General features: G+C 49.4%; 1 protein-coding gene across 1 annotated transcript; it reads right to left on the minus strand.

The window, feature by feature from the left end:
* Positions 1 to 22,058, minus strand: tbc1d10b (TBC1 domain family member 10B). Its single transcript, XM_002940581.5, has 9 exons — positions 19,321 to 22,058; positions 13,461 to 13,560; positions 11,714 to 11,821; positions 11,517 to 11,623; positions 11,116 to 11,230; positions 10,050 to 10,115; positions 9,416 to 9,605; positions 9,044 to 9,198; positions 1 to 3,235 (listed from the first exon to the last, which is right to left on the minus strand). The coding sequence occupies exons 1-9, from the start codon at positions 21,846 to 21,848 to the stop codon at positions 2,591 to 2,593; spliced, it is 4,014 nt and encodes a 1,337-aa protein (XP_002940627.3). The 5' UTR covers positions 21,849 to 22,058; the 3' UTR covers positions 1 to 2,590.
* Positions 22,059 to 24,195: the final 2,137 nt, after the last annotated feature.

The raw sequence follows: 24,195 nt of genomic DNA on the forward strand, positions 1-24,195 counted from the left end.
TTGTAAGGGTTAAATTTTTATAATGATGCCGTAAATAAAGGGTACAAGTGACAGCAGGACAGGGAGCACCCCATATCACACACTGCACCCCGGTTGGTTCTGACAAATACATAATATTACAACAAAATATTCCAGTTCCATCCATCAGTGCTGGAGAGGCTGCAGAGCGGGGTGCGACATTCTAACACAGCACAACGTATACGTGGGACATGCAGGGCAATGTACAGCTGGTCTGGCACGCTGGGAGGGAGCACCCGTGGGCAATACAACGGCACCAAGTGGGTCGGACTGGGCAACAGAATCTCTAGCCTATACAGAACCCTTACGCCGGTCGCTATCAGGGAGGGGAATTGGCAACTGCCACTGGCCGGCACTTTCCCAGGACTGACAGAGAGGAACATGCAGAAACAGCTATAAGCATGGAGAGAAATGCATAGGGCATTGTGGGTAGCGACAATACACATAGGGCATTGTGGGTAGCGACAATACGCATACGGCATTGTGGGTAGCGACAATACACATAGGGCATTGTGGGTAGCGACAATACACATAGGGCATTGTGGGTAGCGACAATACACATAGGGCATTGTGGGTAGCGACAATACACATAGGGCATTGTGGGTAGCGACAATACACATAGGGCATTGTGGGTAGCGACAATACACATAGGGCATTGTGGGTAGCGACAATACACATAGGGCATTGTGGGTAGCGACAATACACATAGGGCATTGTGGGTAGCGACAATACACATAGGGCATTGTGGGTAGCGACAATACACATAGGGCATTGTGGGTAGCGACAATACACATAGGGCATTGTGGGTAGCGACAATACACATAGGGCATTGAGGGTAGCGACAATACACATAGGGCATTGTGGGTAGCGACAATACACATAGGGCATTGTGGGTAGCGACAATACACATAGGGCATTGTGGGTAGCGACAATACACACAGGGCATTGTGGGTACCGACAATACACATAGGGCATTGTGGGTAGCGACAATACACATAGGGCATTGAGGGTAGCGACAATACACATAGGGCATTGTGGGTAGCGACAATACACATAGGGCATTGTGGGTAGCGACAATACACATAGGGCATTGTGGGTAGCGACAATACACATAGGGCATTGTGGGTAGCGACAATACACATAGGGCATTGTGGGTAGCGACAATACACACAGGGCATTGAGGGTAGCGACAATACACACAGGGCATTGTGGGTAGCGACAATACACACAGGGCATTGTGGGTAGCGACAATACACACAGGGCATTGAGGGTAGCGACAATACACATAGGGCATTGTGGGTACCGACAATACACCTAGGGCATTGTGGATAGTGATGCCAAGTACAGGGCAGTGAGGGTTTAGCAGCAAAGTGCACGCAGTAGTGTGTAACCCAATCAGAGCTGTGCATTAGGGAAAAGCATACAGATGAAATGTACCAACTGGCACCAAGCCCCGCCCACGCTGTGTGCATTGCGCTCTATTTGGCCTATCAGTGACCCGCGCAGTGCGGATTCAGCCTCTCTGGCACTGGGCAAAGGGGGAATCCATACACAGGGGTATCATACACAGTTAGGAACCTCGGCCGAGCGGGTTCCACGTGTCCAGCCCCAGGCTCTGCAGTCCTACATGGCATTTAAGTTACGGAACCGCGCCGGGTGGGAGGGGGGAGCTGCTCTGTAGCCGGTACAGTCAGGGCTTGGGGGCTTACGGCACACACGGAGTCATTTAAAAACAAGAAGCAACATCAACAAAATATATATATATATACTGTATATATATACACAAATAAAACAAACTGGAAAAAAACCTGAAATGCGCGCGGAGCAGTCATTGGCCGCCCCAAACAACATGGGGGCTACCCCAGCCCTGCAGGCAGGAAGTAGAACCAGCTGCGCAGGAAGGGGGGGGGGTTACAGGGCTCCCACACACATCATATTGTAAACAAGGACAGGCGGGGGGGGGGGGGCTGGGCTATAAGGGGAGGTGGGTAACAAGCAAGGTGGGTGGGGGGGGTATTTATAATGAGAAGGATATATATATATAATGAGCTTGGGGGACCGGGAAGGCTTCCAGTGGGAGGTGGTTTCCTATGAGAAGTTCCAGGCTGCGCCATATTTCTGTTTCCCCTGTGTGTGTGTGATAGGCAGAGGAGATTGGTCCAAACCATGTGCCCTTCTAATTGGGGGGGGGGCCCTAACTGCATAGCTATATTCTTCCCCCCGCTGTGTGCGACTTAATTCAACCCGCCCCTTTAAAAGATAAAAAAAAAAAAAAAGCATTAAAACAAATGTATTGGACAACTCTCTTCCATACATGAATAACTGCAGGGGGGGGGATCTTAGCTCAGCACACACCTTCCCCCCCCCCCCCTTCTGTTGGTACTGCCCATCCTAACAGAAGCCCCTCAGAGCAGCCTCCTCTGGGTATCAGGGTGGGGGGCGCTGGGAGTAGCGCTGTCTCTCAGTAAGACTCTATGGTAAGGACTCGGATGTGCCCCCCAGCGCCGGGCTCTGCTGCCGTATACAGGGGTGAAGCCCCCCCAAGTCAGACAGGGGAAGGGGAAAGAGTCCTTCAAAAGTATGTGTCATGGACTGCTCCTGCCCCCGCTGCACTGTCCGCTGCCCCTTTGCCAGTCTTTTTGGGGGCATCAGCCGCTGCTGGGGTAGATGGGTCTTTGCGGCGAAAAGAAAACTTCCGCTCTTTTTTCTGCTTGCCGTCGGCTTTCTCCTTCTCCTTCTGGGCCCGGCGCTCCTTCTCCCTCTGCTTCTCCTCCCGCTCTCGCAGCTTCTCCCTCTCCTTCTCCTTCTGCTTCTCCTCCTTCTCTCTCTTCCGCTCACGCTCCTTCTCCTCCTTCTCTTTCTTCTCTTGTTCTCTCTGCTTCTCCTTGGTTCTCTTCCCGCTTTCTTTCGGAGGGACCAGCGGGGTCTTGTTGGAGGTAGGGGAAGGCAGGGCCGGGCGAAGCCCCTCAGATACCACCACCGACTCGGGCAGAAGAGCAGTAGTTGGGGGCGGGGAGGGGCGCCGGAGGCTGGAGAGGCTGAGGCGGCTGCCGCTGAGGGATGGGTTGAGCCTCACTTTCTCCTCGTGAATCTGACGCGCTCCGTGTAACCGCCGAGAGGGGCGGTACTGTAGCTCCCCGCGATTCTCCCGCCACTTGCGCAGTTGGGTGGTGCTTTCTCGCTCAATCAGCACGTCCGTGATAGGGAGGGAGCTGATCTATGGGGAGAGAGGATGGAAGTGTAAGTGCAGCAGTGATATTACATACAGGCCGTATACACACCTACCTGCCACATCATGGGAAGCCGCCCCTTTATACTGGGGAAGGGCAGCAATAAGGGGAATCTAGGTAAGGCTGGGAAACGGTCCCCCCACCCGTTTAAAGCTGGGAAAAGGCCCCCCCCCCACCCGTTTAAAGCTGGGAAACGCCCCCCCCCTCCCGTTTAAGGCTGGGAAACGCCCCCCCCCCCCGTTTTAAGGCTGGGGAAACGCCCCCCCCCCCCCCGTTTAAGGCTGGGAAACGGACCCCCCCCCTCGTTTAAGGCTGGAAAATGCCCCCCCCCCCCCGTTTAAAGGCTGGGAAACGGGCCCCCCGTTTAAGGCTGGGAAACTGACCCCCCCAATTAAGGCTGGGAAACTGACCCCCCCAATTAAGGCTGGGAAACGGGCCCCCCGTTTAAGGCTGGGAAACGCCCCCCCCCCCCTCCCGTTTAAAGGCTGGGAAACGGGCCCTCCCGTTTAAGGCTGAGAAACAGCCCCTTCTGCCCCAAACTGAAACAGCCCCCCCTTTAAGGCTGAGAAACAGCTCCTTCTGCCCCAAACTGAAACAGCCCCCCCTTTAAGGCTGAGAAACAGCCCCTTCTGCCCCAAACTGAAACGGCCCCCCCTTTAAGGCTGAGAAACAGCCCCTTCTGCCCCAAACTGAAACGGCCCCCCCCTTTAAGGCTGAGAAACAGCCCCTTCTGCCCCAAACTGAAACGGCCCCCCCTTTAAGGCTGAGAAACAGCCCCTTCTGCCCCAAACTGAAACAGCCCCCCCTTTAAGGCTGAGAAACAGCCCCTTCTGCCCCAAACTGAAACGGTCCCCCCTTTAAGGCTGAGAAACAGCCCCTTCTGCCCCAAACTGAAACGGCCCCCCCTTTAAGGCTGAGAAACAGCCCCTTCTGCCCCAAACTGAAACGGCCCCTTCTGCCCCAAACTGAAACGGCCCCTTCTGCCCCAAACTGAAACGGCCCCTTCTGCCCCAAACTGAAACGGCCCCTTCTGCCCCAAACTGAAACGGCCCCTTCTGCCCCAAACTGAAACGGCCCCTTCTGCCCCAAACTGAAACGGCCCCTTCTGCCCCAAACTGAAACGGCCCCTTCTGCCCCAAACTGAAAACGGCCCCTTCTGCCCCAAACTGAAACGGCCCCTTCTGCCCCAAACTGAAACGGCCCCTTCTGCCCCAAACTGAAACGGCCCCTTCTGCCCCAAACTGAAACGGCCCCTTCTGCCCCAAACTGAAACGGCCCCTGCCTCCCCTGCTTTTATTGCCACAATAGTGAGGGATCTGACTCAAGGCCTGACTGACCCATAATAACAACACACTCAGTGAATGATTTGTTATCACACACAACAAAGCGAGTCCTTGGCAGGGAAAGGGCCTTGACTGCGGCAGATGAAGGCGATCGCTCCCTAGCTGTGTATTGGCTCAGCCTCTCGTATATAACAAGCCTTTCCCTGTTATTTTCAGGGCTCCCTGAGCTGCACAGACTGCTGGGTAGAAAGGTTAACTAAGTATGTTACAGAATTCTAAGCAACTTTTCAATTGGTCTTCATTATTTGTTAAGTTTTTTTAATTATTTGCCTTCATCTTCCAACTCTTTGCAGCTTTCAAATGGGGGTCACTGGATTAGCTATGAACTGGTCATTCTATAACAAACTAAACGTTAACTCAAAGGTGAACCGCCCCTTTAATAAACATTAATGCCAACCACAAATTCAGCTTCCTGGTTATTCAACCCACCAACAAAGCAGAAAGCAATCGGGATGTTTATCTAAGCCTGGAACTGTACGGACTGGTCTCTCTCGTGACTGCCTGGCTGCTGTGTGTCCTGCCTCTATCCAATACTGATGTATAGGTTCAACTACAGGAACTGGCACAATTCAGCAGGAACAGCCCCCTAAGTTTGCTCATAGCCTGTACAGAGAGATACCATAAAACTATGGCACATAGGGATTCCCCTGTACTAAGCACAATTCAGCAGGAACAGCCCCCTAAGTTTGCTCATAGCCTGTACAGAGAGACACCATAAACCTATGGCAGCATAGGGATTCCCCTGTACTAAGCACAATTCAGCAGGAACAGCCCCTAAGTTTGCTCATAGCCTGTACAGAGAGATACCATAAAACTATGGCAGCATAGGGATTCCCCTGTACTAAGCTCAATTCTGCAGGAACAGCCCCCTAAGTTTGCTCATAGCCTGTACAGAGAGATACCATAAAACTATGGCACATAGGGATTCCCCTGTACTAAGCACAATTCAGCAGGAACAGCCCCCTAAGTTTGCTCATAGCCTGTACAGAGAGATACCATAAAACTATGGCAGCATAGGGATTCCCCTGTACTAAGCACAATTCAGCAGGAACAGCCCCCTAAGTTTGCTCATAGCCTGTACAGAGAGATACCATAAAACTATGGCAGCATAGGGATTCCCCTGTACTAAGCACAATTCAGCAGGAACAGCCCCCTAAGTTTGCTCATAGCCTGTACAGAGAGATACCATAAATCTATGGCACATAGGGATTCCCCTGTACTAAGCACAATTCAGCAGGAACAGCCCCCTAAGTTTGCTCATAGCCTGTACAGAGAGATACCATAAAACTATGGCACATAGGGATTCCCCTGTACTAAGCACAATTCAGCAGGAACAGCCCCCTAAGTTTGCTCATAGCCTGTACAGAGAGATACCATAAAACTATGGCAGCATAGGGATTCCCCTGTACTAAGCACAATCAGCAGGAACAGCCCCCTAAGTTTGCTCATAGCCTGTACAGAGAGATACCATAAATCTATGGCACATAGGGATTCCCCTGTACTAAGCACAGTTCAGCAGGAACAGCCCCCTAAGTTTGCTCATAGCCTGTACAGAGAGATACCATAAAACTATGGCACATAGGGATTCCCCTGTACTAAGCACAATTCAGCAGGAACAGCCCCCTAAGTTTGCTCATAGCCTGTACAGAGAGATACCATAAAACTATGGCAGCATAGGGATTCCCCTGTACTAAGCACAATTCAGCAGGAACAGCCCCCTAAGTTTGCTCATAGCCTGTACAGAGAGATACCATAAAACTAGACCAGGAAAGTTAAACAAAAACAACAATATTGTACAGCTGAGTTGCCCTTTATGCTTCCTGCATGGCTGAGTATCTCAGAGAGAAGACAATACACTCCCAATCGGCTGTGACGTTTCACTGCAATATAACAATGAACACTTTGGATTTGAAAAAAAAACCACTGAAGCCTTTACTGTGCATGTACAAAGCCACAGGGCCCAAACACAACAGGTTCCGCCCACTCTTTCTCATATGTAAGAAGTGGTTTGACGCTCCCCATTATGGAGCTTACTGCGGCCGATGTCACCGTTTGGGTCGGTTCCTCTAACTCCATTATGAAGCCCTAATGTGTAAGGGACAAGCGTGACTAACGAGCAATACAAACCCAGAGCCACCGTACCATGTGACTCAGTACAGACACACCACGGGTTGCAATGAGCAATAGGCCGTCTCTAATCTCATTATGTTCTAAAATGGCCTAAGGTTTCCCATAATGCACTGAGGGTATTCATCATTGCAGAGTAAAGGGAAATTATACCCACAAACAATGTAGGTCTCTATAACAATATATAATATAAACAGCTCATATGTAAAACCCTGCTTCATCTAAACAAACCGTTTTCATATAAATATACTTATTTAGCAGTATGTGCCATTGGGTAATCCTAAATAGGAAACTGCCATTTTAAGTACTAAGGGCCGCCCCCTGGGATCATAGGAGTCACAGTGCACACAAACAAGCCAAGGCATACATACATGCTAGGCCCCATCAGCCAATGAATGGGCAGAGTTCTGCCTGTTGCTCCCACACTACTTCCTGTTACAGTTAGAGCTGCATCACTTCCTGTCAGCTGATCTCTGAGGGAGCACCCAGCCCATCACAAAATGGCGGCTCAAGGGAAAGGATGTAAAAGGGCAATATTTACTGATATATATATTCCAGTTTGGTGAGATTCTTTAATAGGTCACTTAACATAATATAAACTGTCTGTTGGTTAAGTTTTCATTCTGGGGGTATAGTTTCCCTTTATAGGGGATGCAGACCTTTCAATCAACTTTTAATATGTGGCAGTGACAATTTGCAATTGGTCTTCATTTTTCTACTACTGCTTCTAAATGATTTAGCTTTTTATTCAGCAACTCTCCAGTTTGGAATCTCAGCAGCTATATGGTTGCTGGGGTCCAAAGTACCCTAGCAACCAGGGTTGATGTGAATGAAAAACTGGAATGTGAATAGCAATGGGTCCGAAAAAGTAACAATAGCAATGAAACTGTAGTTTCATTTGGCTGCCGGGGTCAGTGACCCACTCTTTTGAAAGTTGGAAAGAGGCAGAGGAGGAAAGCAAATCATTTAAAAAATGATAAAAAAGAAGTAATGAAGACCAACTGCAAAGTTGCTAAGAACTAGGGATGCACTGAATTCAGAATTTAGGTTCAGGATTGGGCCTTTTTCAGCAGGATTTGGATTGGGCTGAATCTTTCACAAAGGATTCGGCCGATTCCCAAAATAGAGGATTCGGTGCATCTCTACTACTGGCCATTCTATAACATACTAAAAGCTTGAGGTAAAGGATAAGTAAACCTTTTAAATAAGTTGTTGTAAAATTGATGCTATTATAAGCACTTTTGCAATTTATATTATTTTTTTTCCACTTCCATGATATTAAGGGTTTAAGTGCTGTTAATGTGAATGTATTTGGTTACAACAGCGCCACCTGTTGGTCACTTTCTGAACATGAATTAGTGGAGGAAGTTGTGAGACGAAAGAAAGGGCCGGGCTGATGTTCTTCTGCTTGGGAAAAACCTTAGAAAACTCCTTACAACTTCCTCGACTAGCGGGTGGCGCTGCTGTAACAAAATGGAGTCACATTAACAGAACTTTAACCCTTAATATCTTGGAATGAGGGACGCGGAAGACAAAAGGAGAAGCAGATGTCAAACCTGCAACTGACAGGGTGGCACAACAGGGAATGTCACATTTAATCATCACACAGACAGTTGCAGTTGAATGGGCACAGCTAAGCGGTTGGTTATATGTAAAAACTATCCATCTGGAAATGCCCTCCATGCAGATGGGTTAATGCCCCAGCCGTTTCTCTACAGAGTGTTGGCACAACAGTTCCAGCAAACGGATAAATATAACTGGCAAAGGGGGGAGAGAGGTAGGAGAGACCTGTATGGCTACAAGGAAAGGGCAGCACACCCAGGCCAATCAATCCCCTATAGGGCCTACACTGTACATGCTCAAGCATAAAAAAAATAGTAACAAAAGTCTGTTGCCAAGTATTATTACAAACTCTATGACAAGCAAAATCACCTAAAAAGGAAACAATTGCCCAGCTCTGCATTATGAAACCCCCATGCACTCTCAAAAGCCATAATGGACATAAGCGGGCAATATCTCAATGCCAGGTCTGCCCCGCTGCCTTCCCCGGCAGCAGTCTGCCCCGCTGCCTTCCCCGGCAGCAGTCTGCCCCGCTGCCTTCCCCGGCAGCAGTCTGCCCCGCTGCCTTCCCCGGCAGCAGTCTGCCCCGCTGCCTTCCCCGGCAGCAGTCTGCCCCGCTGCCTTCCCCGGCAGCAGTCTGCCCCGCTGCCTTCCCCGGCAGCAGTCTGCCCCGCTGCCTTCCCCGGCAGCAGTCTGCCCCGCTGCCTTCCCCGGCAGCAGTCTGCCCCGCTGCCTTCCCCCAGCACAGCCCTTGGCAACACTTACCTCCGGGAGCAGAAAATCCTCGTTCATGTACTGTGGCGGCAGGCTCCGAAGCTTTTCCATGGTCTCGTACATCCCCTGACAACTCCGAAGCTTGTCAACAGAGCCCAGGGTGTGCTTTAGTAATACCAGGCCCACGCGGAACACAATTTTAATCCCTGAGGCAGAGCAAAGGGTAAGTTAAACAGGATGCCTCAAATGCATTTGTTCTGCTAGTCCCACCCCTCAGTATTAATAAACTTGGCCCCCATCTAGGACGAGTTATACCAGATATATTCCCAATATACCAAATCCCATACAGTGGGTCACTCACTGACATTCTATCTGTATTTATATGTATTGGTAAAACCAGTCTAATAACAGCTTTGCACCAACCTTCACAGAAAAACATGTCCCAGACCCGCAGCACCGATGCCCACGGCAGGGTACGGGAGAAGATGCACATGAACCACTCAGTCATGTAAAGGATTGGGTCAATCTTGAACTTCTTCAGGTGGCGGTAGGCCATGGGGCAGACCCTACGCAGGAGGGCAAAGAAAATCTCCCCGTCTAATTGGATCGCTTCCTACAGGGAAGGAAGAGGAGGCCGAGTAAAGAACACGAGAAAGGCTGTGACTGATAATTGAGAATATGAACAGCCTATTACACTGCCCATGGTGTGCTGAAATTTCAGCTCTGGGGAGTATGGAAGGGAAAACTGCATAATAGAAAATAGCCATGTGTAGGTTGACATTTTGTCGCCCCCTGACCCTAACCCGCCCACCCCCAAACTGCTCCAGACAAGGTACCTGTAGTAAAAGACCTGTGCCCGACCTTCCCATCAGTGACATTATGAAGGGAGTAGGGCCTATAAGGTGGAAACCGGGCAGAGCAAGGTCGGCCTGAATTCCCCCCAACCTGTGGGTCCTGTGGGTTTTGGGCCTGCACTAATCACTAGTAGGAAATGGGCAGTACAGGGTGGCACGTAAGATATGAGCAATGTTGTATAGTGCGGTAGAAATGCACTCACCAGGCCAGCACTGTAATATCCTGGTAGGTATTTATCACAGATCTGAACCAAGCACCAGAAGGCTTGCTGCAATGACAAATGAATGACAGATTACATAAAAGAGAGTAGAGAGTAGAGAGCAAGAGGGAGGGAGTCTGGGAAGGTAAAAACTGGGACACAGTTTACAAAGAGAAAGGGTTAAACGGATAAGGCTAAAGTATGGAGGAGCAGCGGAGAAACCATGACTCACTAGGCAAAAGGAAGGCGTTAAATGGGTAATGAAGGGGTTAAATGGGTAATGAAGGAGCAGCGGAGAAACCATGACTCACTAGACAAAGAGAAGGGGTTAAATGGGCAATAAGGTTAAAGTGAAAAGGAGCAGCGAGAAACTATGACTCAGTAAACAAAGAGAAGGGGCTTGGGCTTATGGGTAATACACTTAAAGCAAGAATGAGCCGGGGAAGGAAAAACTGTGACACTATAAAAAAAAAAAAAAAAAAAGAGTGGTTGGTTGTCACCAAGGAAAGGGACAAACACTACAGTAGTCAGAGCAAGATGGAGCAGGGGAAGAGGGAACTGTGCACGGACTTTCATCCCAGTGGTAAAGGAGGAAAGAAGGATTTCACTGGAAGAGATGGGGATATTTATCCATAGTACAAATAAGGTTGAAGACACACGGAGATACTAGTAGCAGCTACTTGTCGTGGCTACAGAAATAGACAATGTTGATCATTTACTGATAATTATCTCTACGTGTGTTTTAGCAGAGGCAATTCTCAGTATTGTCTATGGCAGGGGATTTTCCGGTGTTTAGTAGCTCCGTGTGTCTTCACCCTAAGGATGAGAAGTGTTGTATAGGGGGATGGTAGAAGAGTGAGACAGAGCAGCTCAGTTTTATTGGAAGGGAGGAAGGAGGAGGCACCGCGGGCAGTTGCCAGGGCCAAGAATTACAGAACAGGTTGTGTAGTTTCACTGGGAAGGTAAATATAAATAAACACATAAATTAAAGTGAGAGAAAAAAGGGAAGGAGAGTTCAATAGAAGTGTAAGACTAGTGCCCAGGTATGGGGGGGGGGGTAGGCAATAACCTCAGCTGGCATATGCATGAGAAGAACGGCTGCCACCGGGGCCTGCGCCTGGCAGTATCCTTCCTCCGGCCGGTACACAGTGTAGGCTTTTAGGATTCGGTACAGGTCCTGCTGTCTGTGAGCGCAAGAACAAAATAAGGAAGGTTATGGACAGAAGTGAAACCCGTATTATACTGGGGGTGGGAGGCCGCCTATTAAACCAAATTGCTTTTATCCACCACTAAATGGAAGGGATCAAGGGAAATACACATTTCACTTACTCTTATTTCCCCCCCCCCCCCCCCCAACCAGGGAATATTCTTGCCCTTGCCTCCCTTCAACCCCCCACGTGCCACTGCTAACACACAGCACTGTTATTATTTCCGGCAGCCCAGCAGGTTCCCTGGCATGGTCGGACTCACCCGTGCCCACCGCGAGCGGCAAACATCTCATGGAAAGGAAACTGTCGGTGCAGATCCTTCTCAATCACATCCAGCCACTTGGGGTCTCCTGGTTGCCTCTCCATCTCCTGTAGGGGCAAGAAATGCATTATTATCTCCCATACCACGTTTATTTTGATCTTATTCCCTTTACACTGTAGTTCTTGGCAGTTGCTCACCTCAAATTTTCCTGGATTCTTCCTCAAAAGTTCCTCGCTGTTAGACAGGAGCTGCCATGCTTTTGCTCGCAAGGAGGAAGGAATGCCCTTCCTGCAACGGAGCTTCACCTGGAGAAATAGCAAAGCTTATGAGTCAGTGTGCTCTCCTCTACAGTCTTCATTTCTCCCCCACCCTTATTTAGTATGTAAAAAAAAACAAAAAAAAAAAAAAAACCTGCAAAACTAAAGGTGGCCATACATGCCAAGCGAGCGGACAGGTGGGCAATATCGGGCGAATTCAGGCTAACTCAGTCATTTGGCCCTGGGGCCAAACGATCGAATCAGAACGCTGGTAATAGGTGCAGTCAGTTTGGGGACCGCATCATCTAAATTTTTTAACCTGCCCAATCAATATCCCGATTTCAGGCCAGATATCGGTCGGGCAGGCCCGTCGTTAGTGCCCCTACACAGGCTGATAAGCTGCCGAATTGGTCTTAGGGAGTGATATTGGCAGCTAGAATCGGCCCGTGTATGGGGACCTTAACTGTACCTGCCTAAAGGCTCAGCAGCCCTAGAGCAGTAATGGTCCATGCTGTGCACAGTAGCTCCCCATCTTGCATTTAATTAGGCCATCTTTTATGTGTCAGTGGCACTGCACATGCTCAGTGGGCTGCTGTTGAAAAGCTGAGCTGAAGGGGTTGTATTATATCATCAATGAACCAGTAAGGTTACATCTGTCATAGAGTCGCCCGTGATAGATTCTAACTATAACAGCCCAGGATATATCTCTGGTATCGCAGGGACAACTAACCGTTTCGAAATGCCTTTCCACCAGCAACAATAGGAATCGCCAGTGGAAAGGTCATTGCTTTAGTACTTCGGAAAACCGAAGCGTTGCAACAGGCTTTCCACTGCTGACTCCTATTGTTGCCAGAGGAAAAGCATTTGAGGCGGTTAGTTGTCCCTGCGATACCAGAGGTTAGTGCTGGGCGGTATGACCAAAAATTTATATCACGGTATTTTTTTTATTATATCGGTATCACGGTATTTGACGGTATTTTTTTTTCCCCATGCATGATTAGGTGACCACCCCAAACACCCCCCCCCCCAACCCCAAACACCCCCCCCCAACCCCAAACACCCCCCCATCCAACCCCCCATCCAACCCCAAACACCCCCCCATCCCCTTCACATAAATAAACCTTACGGGCCAGGCAGCCGCAGGCACCCCGGACAGCTCACAGAGCCTCCTGGCAATTTTTCTTACTATTTCCGGGTTGCGCGCGTGACGTCAGCGCGCACAACCCGGAAATAGTAAGAAAAATTGCCAGGAGGCGCCCACACCGGTATGCCGGTAAGTTAAAATTTTTTATCATCTTTTTTAAAAAAACCGGTGTTCGGTATATACCGGTATACCGCCCAGCACTACCAGAGGTATATCCTGGGCGACTAAACCACTCCAACAGCCTTAATCAGCAGATAGGGAGCTACTGGGGGAATCTTCGAAGACACAGATCTTCCCTGCTAAGGGTGAAGACACACGGAGCTACTAGTAGCAGCTACTAAAATAGACAATGCTGATCATTTACTGATAATTGTCTCTACGTGTGTTTTAGCAGAGGCAATTCTCAGTATTGTCTATGGCAGGGGATTTTCTGGTGTTTAGTAGCAGTGAAAAAGTAGCTGCTACTAGTTGCTCTGTGTGTCTTCACCCTAAAGGGCTGCATTGGCCTGCTGTAGCCACATTACCGCCCTGTTTTATACTGACCTTCTGGAATCGACGGCTCAGCCACTTGTCCCAGTGACTAAACATGTCCAGCCACTTCAGCTCCCTCTGCCGGGAGATTTCCACAGATAAGAAGCCCTCCCTGCAAAATAGCACAGGCCATAAATCAGTTAATATATTTATATAATGGTAGATACACAATACAGACACATAGAGGAAGAGCATTTAACACATAGATAACATGATATTTAATATTTATTGCACAATACATTATACCAGATAGAAAGAGATGGAATATACCCCCATTAATGATATCCCACATCTGATTTTTGGGGTCACTGAACCCAGCAACCAAAAAACAGACTGACCGAAAGGCTTTTGATTTAATGGTCATTCTTAGTTTTTTGTTGCTTATCAATCAGTTTATCTGCCATTCTGACTTCCTTACTGGGGTCAGGTAGCTAGAGTACTTATACCCTAGCAACCACACACCTGTTACCTTTCCAAGTCTGACAGCTGCACAACAAATACAATTGAATATTTCAGGTCTTCTTCACTTTAAATAGAGTTAGATCTGAACGACTGCCCATGAAATGAACAGTTAATGGGGCTCGTTTCAGGAACAGCGAACAAACTGTCACCTGGGTGGCCGCCCACAGTAACCAATCAACCAACCAATGTTAGGAAAGTGAAAATGTCATTGGGTTACTATATTAGAACAAACTTGGCCCCTTAATTTCTTAACATAAACTAACTATAGTTACACGGTGGGGCTGAAAACAAGCCATTAAAGCTTTACACATGCCCTCAGCCCTGGTTTATAAAAAAGGAAAAGGCACACAGAGGCTGGGCTTCCCTATTAAACCTCACCGGGGGAATTCCTACCCATTTATTCACACATTGAGCCACCCAGTGAATCACTCATTAAAGCCACCCTAGTAGGGGATTTCATACCTTTTCTGCACAAACAAACAAACCCTTATACATGATATCATTTCCATAAAGTGAATAGCACACCCTGTGCCTTCCAATTACACATTCACTTCAACGTAGCACAGAAAAGCAGGGGGCAACTGACCCCAATATCACTCCAACTTGCAGCGCAGCAGTAAAGTGTGCCTGAGTCTGAGCTTTCAGAAGGAGCCAGCGCTACACATTAAAACTGCTTTCAGCTAACCTATTGTTTCTCCTACTCCCATGTAACTGGAGGAGTCCCAAGCCGGACTTGGATTTCTTACTATTGAGTGCTATTCTGATACCTACTGGGAGCTGCTATCTTGCTCCCTTCCCATTGTTCTGCTGATCGGCTGCTGGGGGTGAGGCGGGGGGGATATCACTCCAACTTGCAGCGCAGCAATTAAGTGTGACTGAAGTTTATCAGAGCACAGGTCACATGGCTGTGGCACCCTGGGATATGAAGAATATGGCTAGCCCCATGGGAAAAACAGATTACAATGCAGGATTCTGCTGGAGAAGCTCTATTAACTGATGGGTTTTGAAATAAACATGTTTTCCCATGACAGTGTTCCTTAATAAGAAGCCGTACTCTAGCTTTACATTTGGCCAATCACTATACTGGGGCTGCTCAGTGCATACGTGCACTGCGCTTTCAAGCGAAGCTAAAACGATACTGTGGAAAAAGTGACTAAAATCGCTGTGCTGCTATGCAGAACTTGGAGGAGAATAACCGTTTATTAAAAGGGAAGTTCAGCTTAGAGATTAACTTGTAGCACACGGCAGAAGAAAGTTTTCTGGTTCTGACTCTTGAAACAGGTCAGTTCTCCTCCATTTAGTTCCTGCTACATTGTTTCAGGAGTCAAAACCTGATGGTGAGGAGGATTTAAACAGACTACCAATTACCAATTACATTTACAAGTAAGTTAATTCACTAAAAAAAGTTATGGGTACAGGATCCTTTATCTGGAAACCCATTATCCAGAAAGCTCAAAACTACAGTAAGCCTTTCTCCCATAGACTTCATTTTAGTCAACTAATTCAGATATTTAAAACTGATTTCCTTTTTCTCTGTAATAATAAAACAGTACCTGTACTTGATCCCAACTAAGATATAATTACCCCTTATTGGGGGCAGAACAGCCCTATTGGGTTTATTTCATGGTTAAATGATTCCCTTTTCTCTGTAATAATAAAACAGTACCTGTACTTGATCCCAACTAAGATATAATTACCCCTTATTGGGGGCAGAACAGCCCTATTGGGTTTATTTAATGGTTAAATGATTCCCTTTTCTCTGTAATAATAAAACAGTACCTGTACTTGATCCCAACTAAGATATAATTACCCCTTATTGGGGGCAGAACAGCCCTATTGGGTTTATTTCATGGTTAAATGATTCCCTTTTCTCTGTAATATGAGGTTCAATGTTGATAAGTGCAAAGTTATGCACTTTGGTAGAAATAATATAAACGCAAACTATCTACTGAATGGTAGTGTGTTGGGGGTATCCTTAATGGAGAAGGATCTAGGGGTTTTTGTTGATAACAAGTTGTCTAATGCCAGGCAGTGTCATTCTGTGGCTACTAAAGCAAATAAAGTGCTGTCTTGTATAAAAAAGGGCATTGACTCAAGGGATGAGAACATAATTTTGCCTCTTTATAGGTCCCTGGTAAGGCCTCACCTTGAGTATGGGGGGCAGTTTTGGGCTCCAGTCCTTAAGAAGGATATTAATGAGCTGGAGAGAGTGCAGAGACTGCAACTAAACTGGTAAAGGGGATGGAAGGGTTAAACTATGAGGTGAGACTGTCGAGGTTGGGGTTGTTTTCTCTGGAAAAGAGGCGCTTGCGAGGGGACATGATTACTCTGTACAAGTACATTAGAGGGGATTATAGGCAGTTGGGGGATGTTCTTTTTTCCCATAAAAACAATCAATGCACCAGAGGTCACCCCTTTAGATTAGAGGAACGGAGCTTCCATTTGAAGCAGCGTAGGGGGTTCCTCACGGTGAGGGCAGTGAGGTTATGGAATGCCCTGCCGGGGGATGTTGGGTAGGGGGTTCCTCACGGTGAGGGCAGTGAGGTTGGGGAATGCCCTTCCTAGAGATGTGGTAATGGCAGATTCTGTTAATGCCTTTAAGAGGGGCCTGGATGAGTTCTTGATCAATCAGAATATCCAGGGCTATTGTGATACTAAAATCTACAGTTAGTACTAGTGGTTGTATTTATAGTTTATGTATGTGAGTGTATAGATTGGTAGGTGTGGGTTAGGTGTGCTGGGTTTACTTGGATGGGTTGAACTTGATGGACACTGGTCTTTTTTCAACCCTATGTAACTATGTAACTATATAATAAAACAGTACCTGTACTTGATCCCAACTAAGATATAATTACCCCTTATTGGGGGCAGAACAGTCCTATTGGGTTTATTTAATGGTTAAATGATTCCCTTTTCTCTGTAATAATAAAACAGTACCTGTACTTGATCCCAACTAAGATATAATTACCCCTTATTGGGGCAGAACAGCCCTATTGGGTTTATTTCATGGTTAAATGATTCCCTTTTCTCTGTAATAATAAAACAGTACCTGTACTGGATCCCAACTAAGATATAATTACCCCTTATTGGGGCAGAACAGCCCTATTGGGTTTATTTTATGTTTTATTGATTTTTTTATGGGAAATATCCCTTATCCGAAATACCCTTGGTCCCGAGCATTCTGGATAATGGGTCCTATACCTGTAATTAAATTTATACTGATGATGTTCACTGAGCCCCTGTATCACCATACCTGCACGTTGCACAAACACCGTTTTACCAGCAAACCATGGGTGAGATTGGTTTCCATGGGTTACTGCCCTGCAGCACATTAGCCCGTTGTTAGTAAATGAGCCACAGTGAGCACTGGAACAATCAGACTAAATTTCTCATTTGGAAATGGCTTTATATTCATCCTCATTCGCCACAGAACTGGAATGATTGCTGGTTACACTGTGCAGTTAGGAGTTGTGCTACTGCGACCACATAGCTGAAGCAAAGTTACTGCTATAAGTCTGCATTAACATCATCATCATTTATTTACACAGCACTTTGCATTTTGCTAAGAGATGCCTAGGACCAGTAGATCGCAGCCTTAAAGGAACAGTAACACCAAAAAATGAAATTGCAGCCATTCCTGCACTGGTACAGCTGGGGTGTTTGCTACAGAAACCCTACTATAGTTTATATAAATATCCCGCTGTGTAGCCCGGGGGCAGCCATTCCTGCACTGGTACAGCTGGGGTGTTTGCTACAGAAACCCTACTATAGTTTATATAAATATCCCGCTGTGTAGCCCGGGGGCAGCCATTCCTGCACTGGTACAGCTGGGGTGTTTGCTACAGAAACCCTACTATAGTGTATATAAATACCCCGCTGTGTAGCCCCGGGGGCAGCCATTCCTGCACTGGTAAAGCTGGGGTGTTTGCTACAGAAACCCTACTATAGTTTATATAAATACCCCGCTGTGTAGCCCCGGGGGCAGCCATTCCTGCACTGGTACAGCTGGGGTGTTTGCTACAGAAACCCTACTATAGTTTATATAAATACCCCGCTGTGTAGCCCCGGGGGCAGCCATTCCTGCACTGGTACAGCTGGGGTGTTAGCTACAGAAACCCTACTATAGTTTATATAAATACCCCGCTGTGTAGCCCCGGGGGCAGCCATTCCTGCACTGGTACAGCTGGGGTGTTTGCTACAGAAACCCTACTATAGTTTATATAAATACCCCGCTGTGTAGCCCCGGGGGCAGCCATTCCTGCACTGGTACAGCTGGGGTGTTTGCTACAGAAACCCTACTATAGTTTATATAAATACCCCGCTGTGTAGCCCCGGGGGCAGCCATTCCTGCACTGGTACAGCTGGGGTGTTTGCTACAGAAACCCTACTATAGTTTATATAAATACCCCGCTGTGTAGCCCCGGGGGCAGCCATTCCTGCACTGGTACAGCTGGGGTGTTTGCTACAAAAACCCTACTATAGTGTATATAAATACCCCGCTGTGTAGCCCCGGGGGCAGCCATTCCTGCACTGGTACAGCTGGGGTGTTTGCTACAGAAACCCTACTATAGTTTATATAAATACCCCGCTGTGTAGCCCCGGGGGCAGCCATTCCTGCACTGGTACAGCTGGGGTGTTTGCTACAGAAACCCTACTATAGTTTATATAAATACCCCGCTGTGTAGCCCCGGGGGGCAGCCATTCCTGCACTGGTACAGCTGGGGTGTTTGCTACAGAAACCCTACTATAGTTTATATAAATACCCTGCTGTGTAGCCCCGGGGGCAGCCATTCCTGCACTGGTACAGCTGGGGTGTTTGCTACAGAAACCCTACTATAGTTTATATAAATACCCTGCTGTGTAGCCCCGGGGGCAGCCATTCAAGCAGGCACAGGTTACATAGCAGATAACAGATAAGCTCTGAAGACTATAATGGATTATATCGGTCATCGGTCAAGTAACCTGTGCATTTTTTCCTTTGAATATTGTAATTACATTTATACACTTTACATTTTTGGTGTTACTATTCCTTTAATAGTTGGGAGGCCAAAGATCTGCCCTGCAAAATAAATAGATTATAAAGCTGCTATATATGATTATCACCCAGTTAGAGGGCCAAATTGAGTCACCTGTTTGCCCCCAGGCAACAATCTCTGGCAACAAGATCTCTGATTGTCCTCTCCTACCTGGGACAAAGCACCAGTTGGATAAATGGTCAGGGAGAGCATCATTTTGGCCCCAGGCCTAGGGTGATAGGCCAAAGGGCAAAATTGGCAGCCAAAATCAGCCCCCATATGGTTTAACAACCTACTCTGATAAGAAAATACCCCTCTATAACTAGAGTTACCCTTAAAGATAATTTCACCCAAACACCAGCTTCCCTCTGTTTAAGCACCACTGGAACACTGACCCATTGCCGCTGTATTGATTTCCTCCCAGGAATCCATATTTGTCGGTCTTGCGGTACGGAATGCCATTGATCTCCGAATCAGAGCCCAAAGAGCTGGCGTCGTCCATTAGGGTGAGCGACTCCAACGTACCCGACATCAGGCTAACAGAATCCAAGTAGCTGAGGGTGTCCGGAGCTGGAGCCTTCATCCTGTAGCTGGACAAAGAGGCTGTTTCACTCCGGAGGGACGAATCCGGATCGTGTGCTGGAAGCTGGGGGCCGGGGTACAGATTAGATCTAATCGGGGTGGGGAGAGGGGGCTTAGCAGATATGTTCCTTTGAGGGCTTGAGAGTTCATTTACACGCATAGGGGAAAGGGCAGTCCCTTCGGGGGCAGCCACTGGGGCTGTTCCGGGGGAAGAATGAGAAGGTCCTGAGGATGTGGAAGGTTGATCTGCTGGACTGCCCTTTATGCTATTCTGCAAAGGGGGGCTCTGTACAGAAGTCACAGCGCTGTCCTGAACTGCCGTTCCATCCTTCTGCGTGGTGCTCTCCTGAGGTTTGGTAACATTACCTTGCATAACACTATCCTGCGCTTGGGGGACACTATCCTGCATAACGGAGCCCTGTGGAAGTATGACGTTAGTTAGTTGTAGTGCCTCTTCACTCGGTGCCATACCGTCCTGTCGAGGTAACACTGCCGGGGGATGCTCGCTACACTGCTGCACCCCACCTTGTGCACCGACGCTTTCTGATGCTCCACCATCCTGCTGAGCGGTCTCCTTGCCCTGAATGACGATGCTTAGTTGCACACTTACATGGCTCTCAGTACTTACTGCAGGTTTGGGTTCTGTGGGAGAATCCTGTTGCGGCGCCGCTGGACTTGCACTATCCAACTGCTTTGCACTGACTGGCTGTGCCACAGTCTCTTGGCTAGTGCTGTCTGGCACACAACTGTCTCTCTGCTGCTGTTGCTGTGCTGGTCCGCTAACATCAAGCTGCGGTGGGAAAGCTACGTGGTTCCTGCTATCCTGTGGTGCAGTCACCTGGACCTCCCTATTTGGTTGCACTTTAATTTGGCTGTCGCTTTCCTGCTGCACTATTGCACTGTCCTTTTGTGGCACCCACTGCTTTCCCCCATCTGGGTGACAGGTAATCTGCCCTTCGCTTTCGGTCCCCAGGATGACCTGGATGAGTTTGTGGCTCACACTCTCCTGCTGCGCTATTGCACCGTCCGTTTGTGGCACCCACTGCTTTCCCCCATCTGGGTGACAGGTAATCTGCCCTTCGCTTTCGGTCCCCAGGATGACCTGGATGAGTTTGTGGCTCACACTCTCCTGCTGCGCTATTGCACCGTCCGTTTGTGGCACCCACTGCTTTCCCCCATCTGGGTGACAAGTAATCTGCCCTTCGCTCTGGGTTCCCAGAACGGGTTGATGTTGTGGAGGGGCGCCGTGGCTCACACTCTCCTGCTGCGCTATTGCACCGTCCGTTTGTGGCACCGACTGCTTTCCCCCATGTGGGTGGCAAGTAATCTGCCCTTCGCTCTGGGTTCCCAGAATGGGTTGATGTTGAGGTGGGGCGCCGTGGCTCACACTCTCCTGCTGCGCTATTGCACCGTCCTTTTGTGGCAGCCACTGCTTTCCCCCATCTGGGTGGCAAGTAATCTGCCCTTCGCTCTGGGTTCCCAGAATAGGTTGATGTTGTGGTGGGGCGGCGCCGTGGCTCACACTCTCCTGCTGCACTTTTGCACTGTCCTTTTGTGGCACCCACTGCTTTCCCCCATCTGGGTGACAGGTAATCTGCCCTTCGCTCTGGGTTCCCAGGGTGAGTTGATGTTGTGGTGGGGCGGCGCCGTGGCTCACGCTCTCCTGCTGCACTTTTGCACCATCCGTCTGTGGCACCCACTGCTTTTCCCCATCTGGGTGGCAAGTAATCTGCCCTTCGGTTCCCAGGGTGAGTTGGTGTTGTGGTGGGGCGGTGTCGTGGCTCACACTCTCCGGCTGCAGACTCCCTTGGGCCGTGCTATCCTGAGGCAGAACTCCATGGGGCTGTGGGTCCGGTTGTGCCGGCACGGGTGTAGCGCTGTGACCCTGTACCCTTGGTTGGGTTATGCCGATCTGCTCGTCTGGGTGAAGGTGCTGCTGGACATCACAACTCTTGGCATCCCCTGCTGTTGTGTCGCCGCTCTCCAATGCTGCTGAGTGGCCCAGGTTGCCTGCTGATGTTGTAGCCCTGCTCTGCATCACTATGACAACTCTCTGGGTGACACTCCCATCCTTCCTGTGGCCTTTTTCACTTCCATCTTGATCAGCTTTCTCAGGGGTGTCAGGAAGCTTCCCCTTGGCCACCGAATCCCCGCTGCCATTGACATCACTCACTCTCTCCCAGAATGCCCTCTGCTCACCAACACTGACGTCACCTGCTGCGTTCCCCTTTGCCTCTCGTCTTGCGGGGCTGAGCGTCCTGCGGTCCATAGAGCTCTTGCGGGGAGGTGGTATGGGCCGCGGTCCCGGCGGCGAGGAGCCGCGTCCGGGGGGCAGTTCCATGTTGGGGCCCCAGTTTCCAGCGTTTCCGTCCTCTCCGAATCTGTGCAGGCCGGTGGCTGAAACGCGCACCGGCCCGAACTGACAGGGAACCAACGCTGGCCAATCAGAGCACGGACAATCGTAAGCGTCAGCCAATCCAATTAGAGATAGGCGTGAGCTGTGACAACAGCATAGGCGAATCACAAGACGGAACAGAACCTCTGACGGAAAAGAAAATAGCAGGTGCGCTGTGATTGGCTATATGCGGACCCCTGCCTACCAATCAGTGGGAAAATACGTGCGGTGGGAAGAAGGGCGGGACCCGGAACAAGGAAAAGGAAACAGCGGCCTGATAACAAAGGGTGGAGTCCCGACCAATCAGAACCGTCATTGTGTGTGTTTTTTTTTATTTACTCAATAACTTTATTTGTTCATTTTCTCCACAGCTGAAGGAACAGGTGCCAAGTTTTCTAGGGTTGCAAAGACCCATTTGGCTCTTATTCCTGCATTCCACTGGAATGGGCGGGGCGGATTTCTTTCTAAGTTTCTATTAATTACAAACTTTAGCAGTTACATCACATGGGCAGCTCTGGTGAATAATCATTGGTGCGTTCTGCTGCCATTAATGGGCTAGGCATACCCCAACAGACATATTGCACTGGGCTAAATTACACTCTAGGGGGCCCATTCATCAAAGCACCATTGACCACCAATGAGAAAAAGTAGTATTTTTTCCAGTTGTCAGGACTTTTCTATTAGCAACGATAATATCTTTATAATAGTACGACTTTTTCGTGGTTTTTGTTAAATTCCACGAAAAAGTCATATTTTTCGCAAAGACTACGACCATTTCGGAATTCATTCAAGCTTTGGTATCGTGACTGTCTTTTGCCCAGGTTGGTGCTGTAGACAGGGTCGGACTGGGCCGCCGGGACACCAGGAAAATACCCGGTGGGCCCCAGTAGCCCAGACCTGACCCTATTGCTACTTCCTTTGGCCACCGATGTCCTCCCCTGAGGCAATTCACATACGCATACAGAGGAGGACGTCGGACAGGGGCCCCTGCGGTGGGGGGTTTAGAGGTGCACGGCGGGGGCCCCGAGGGGGACGTGGCCAGAGGAGGCACCTTGGGGGGTGCGGGGCCCCTGGGGTGGCAGCCCCGGTGGGCCCTGCACCCCCCAGTCCGACCCTGGCTGCAGAGTGCCATTGAGTCCTATGGGAGACTTTCCTTGGGTCGGGTTGGAGCTGCAGAGTGCCATTGAGCCCTATGGGAGACTTTCCTTGGGCCGGGTTGGAGCTGCAGAGTGCCATTGAGTCCTATGGGAGGCTTTCCTTGGGCCAGGTTGGAGCTGCAGAGTGCCATTGAGCCCTATGGGAGACTTTCCTTGGGCCGGGTTGGAGCTGCAGAGTGCCATTGAGCCCTATGGGAGACTTTCCTTGGGCCGGGTTGGAGCTGCAGAGTGCCATTGAGCCCTATGGGAGACTTTCCTTGGGCCGGGTTGGAGCTGCAGAGTGCCATTGAGCCCTATGGGAGACTTTCCTTGGGCCGGGTTGGAGCTGCAGAGTGCCATTGAGCCCTATGGGAGACTTTCCTTGGGTCGGGTTGGAGCTGCAGAGTGCCATTGAGCCCTATGGGAGACTTTCCTTGGGTCGGGTTGGAGCTGCAGAGGGCCATTGAGCCCTATGGGAGGCTTTCCTTGGGTCGGGTTGGAGCTGCAGAGTGCCATTGAGCCCTATGGGAGACTTTCCTTGGGCCGGGTTGGAGCTGCAGAGTGCCATTGAGTCCTATGGGAGGCTTTCCTTGGGCCTGGTTGGAGCTGCAGAGTGCCATTGAGCCCTATGGGAGACTTTCCTTGGGCCGGGTTGGAGCTGCAGAGTGCCATTGAGCCCTATGGGAGACTTTCCTTGGGCAGGTTGGAGCTGCAGAGTGCCATTGAGCCCTATGGGAGACTTTCCTTGGGCCGGGTTGGAGCTGCAGAGTGCCATTGAGCCCTATGGGAGACTTTCCTTGGGCGGGGTTGGAGCTGCAGAGTGCCATTGAGCCCTATGGGAGACTTTCCTTGGGCCGGGTTGGAGCTGCAGAGTGCCATTGAGCCCTATGGGAGACTTTCCTTGGGCCGGGTTGGAGCTGCAGAGTGCCATTGAGCCCTATGGGAGACTTTCCTTGGGCCGGGTTGGAGCTGCAGAGTGCCATTGAGCCCTATGGGAGGCTTTCCTTGGGCCGGGTTGGAGCTGCAGAGTGCCATTGAGCCCTATGGGAGACTTTCCTTGGGCCGGGTTGGAGCTGCAGAGTGCCATTGAGCCCTATGGGAGACTTTCCTTGGGTCGGGTTGGAGCTGCAGAGTGCCATTGAGCCCTATGGGTGACT

The sequence above is a fragment of the Xenopus tropicalis genome, chromosome 9 (genome assembly GCF_000004195.4).
Source record: "Xenopus tropicalis strain Nigerian chromosome 9, UCB_Xtro_10.0, whole genome shotgun sequence".
NCBI classification, from domain to species: Eukaryota; Metazoa; Chordata; class Amphibia; order Anura; family Pipidae; genus Xenopus; species Xenopus tropicalis.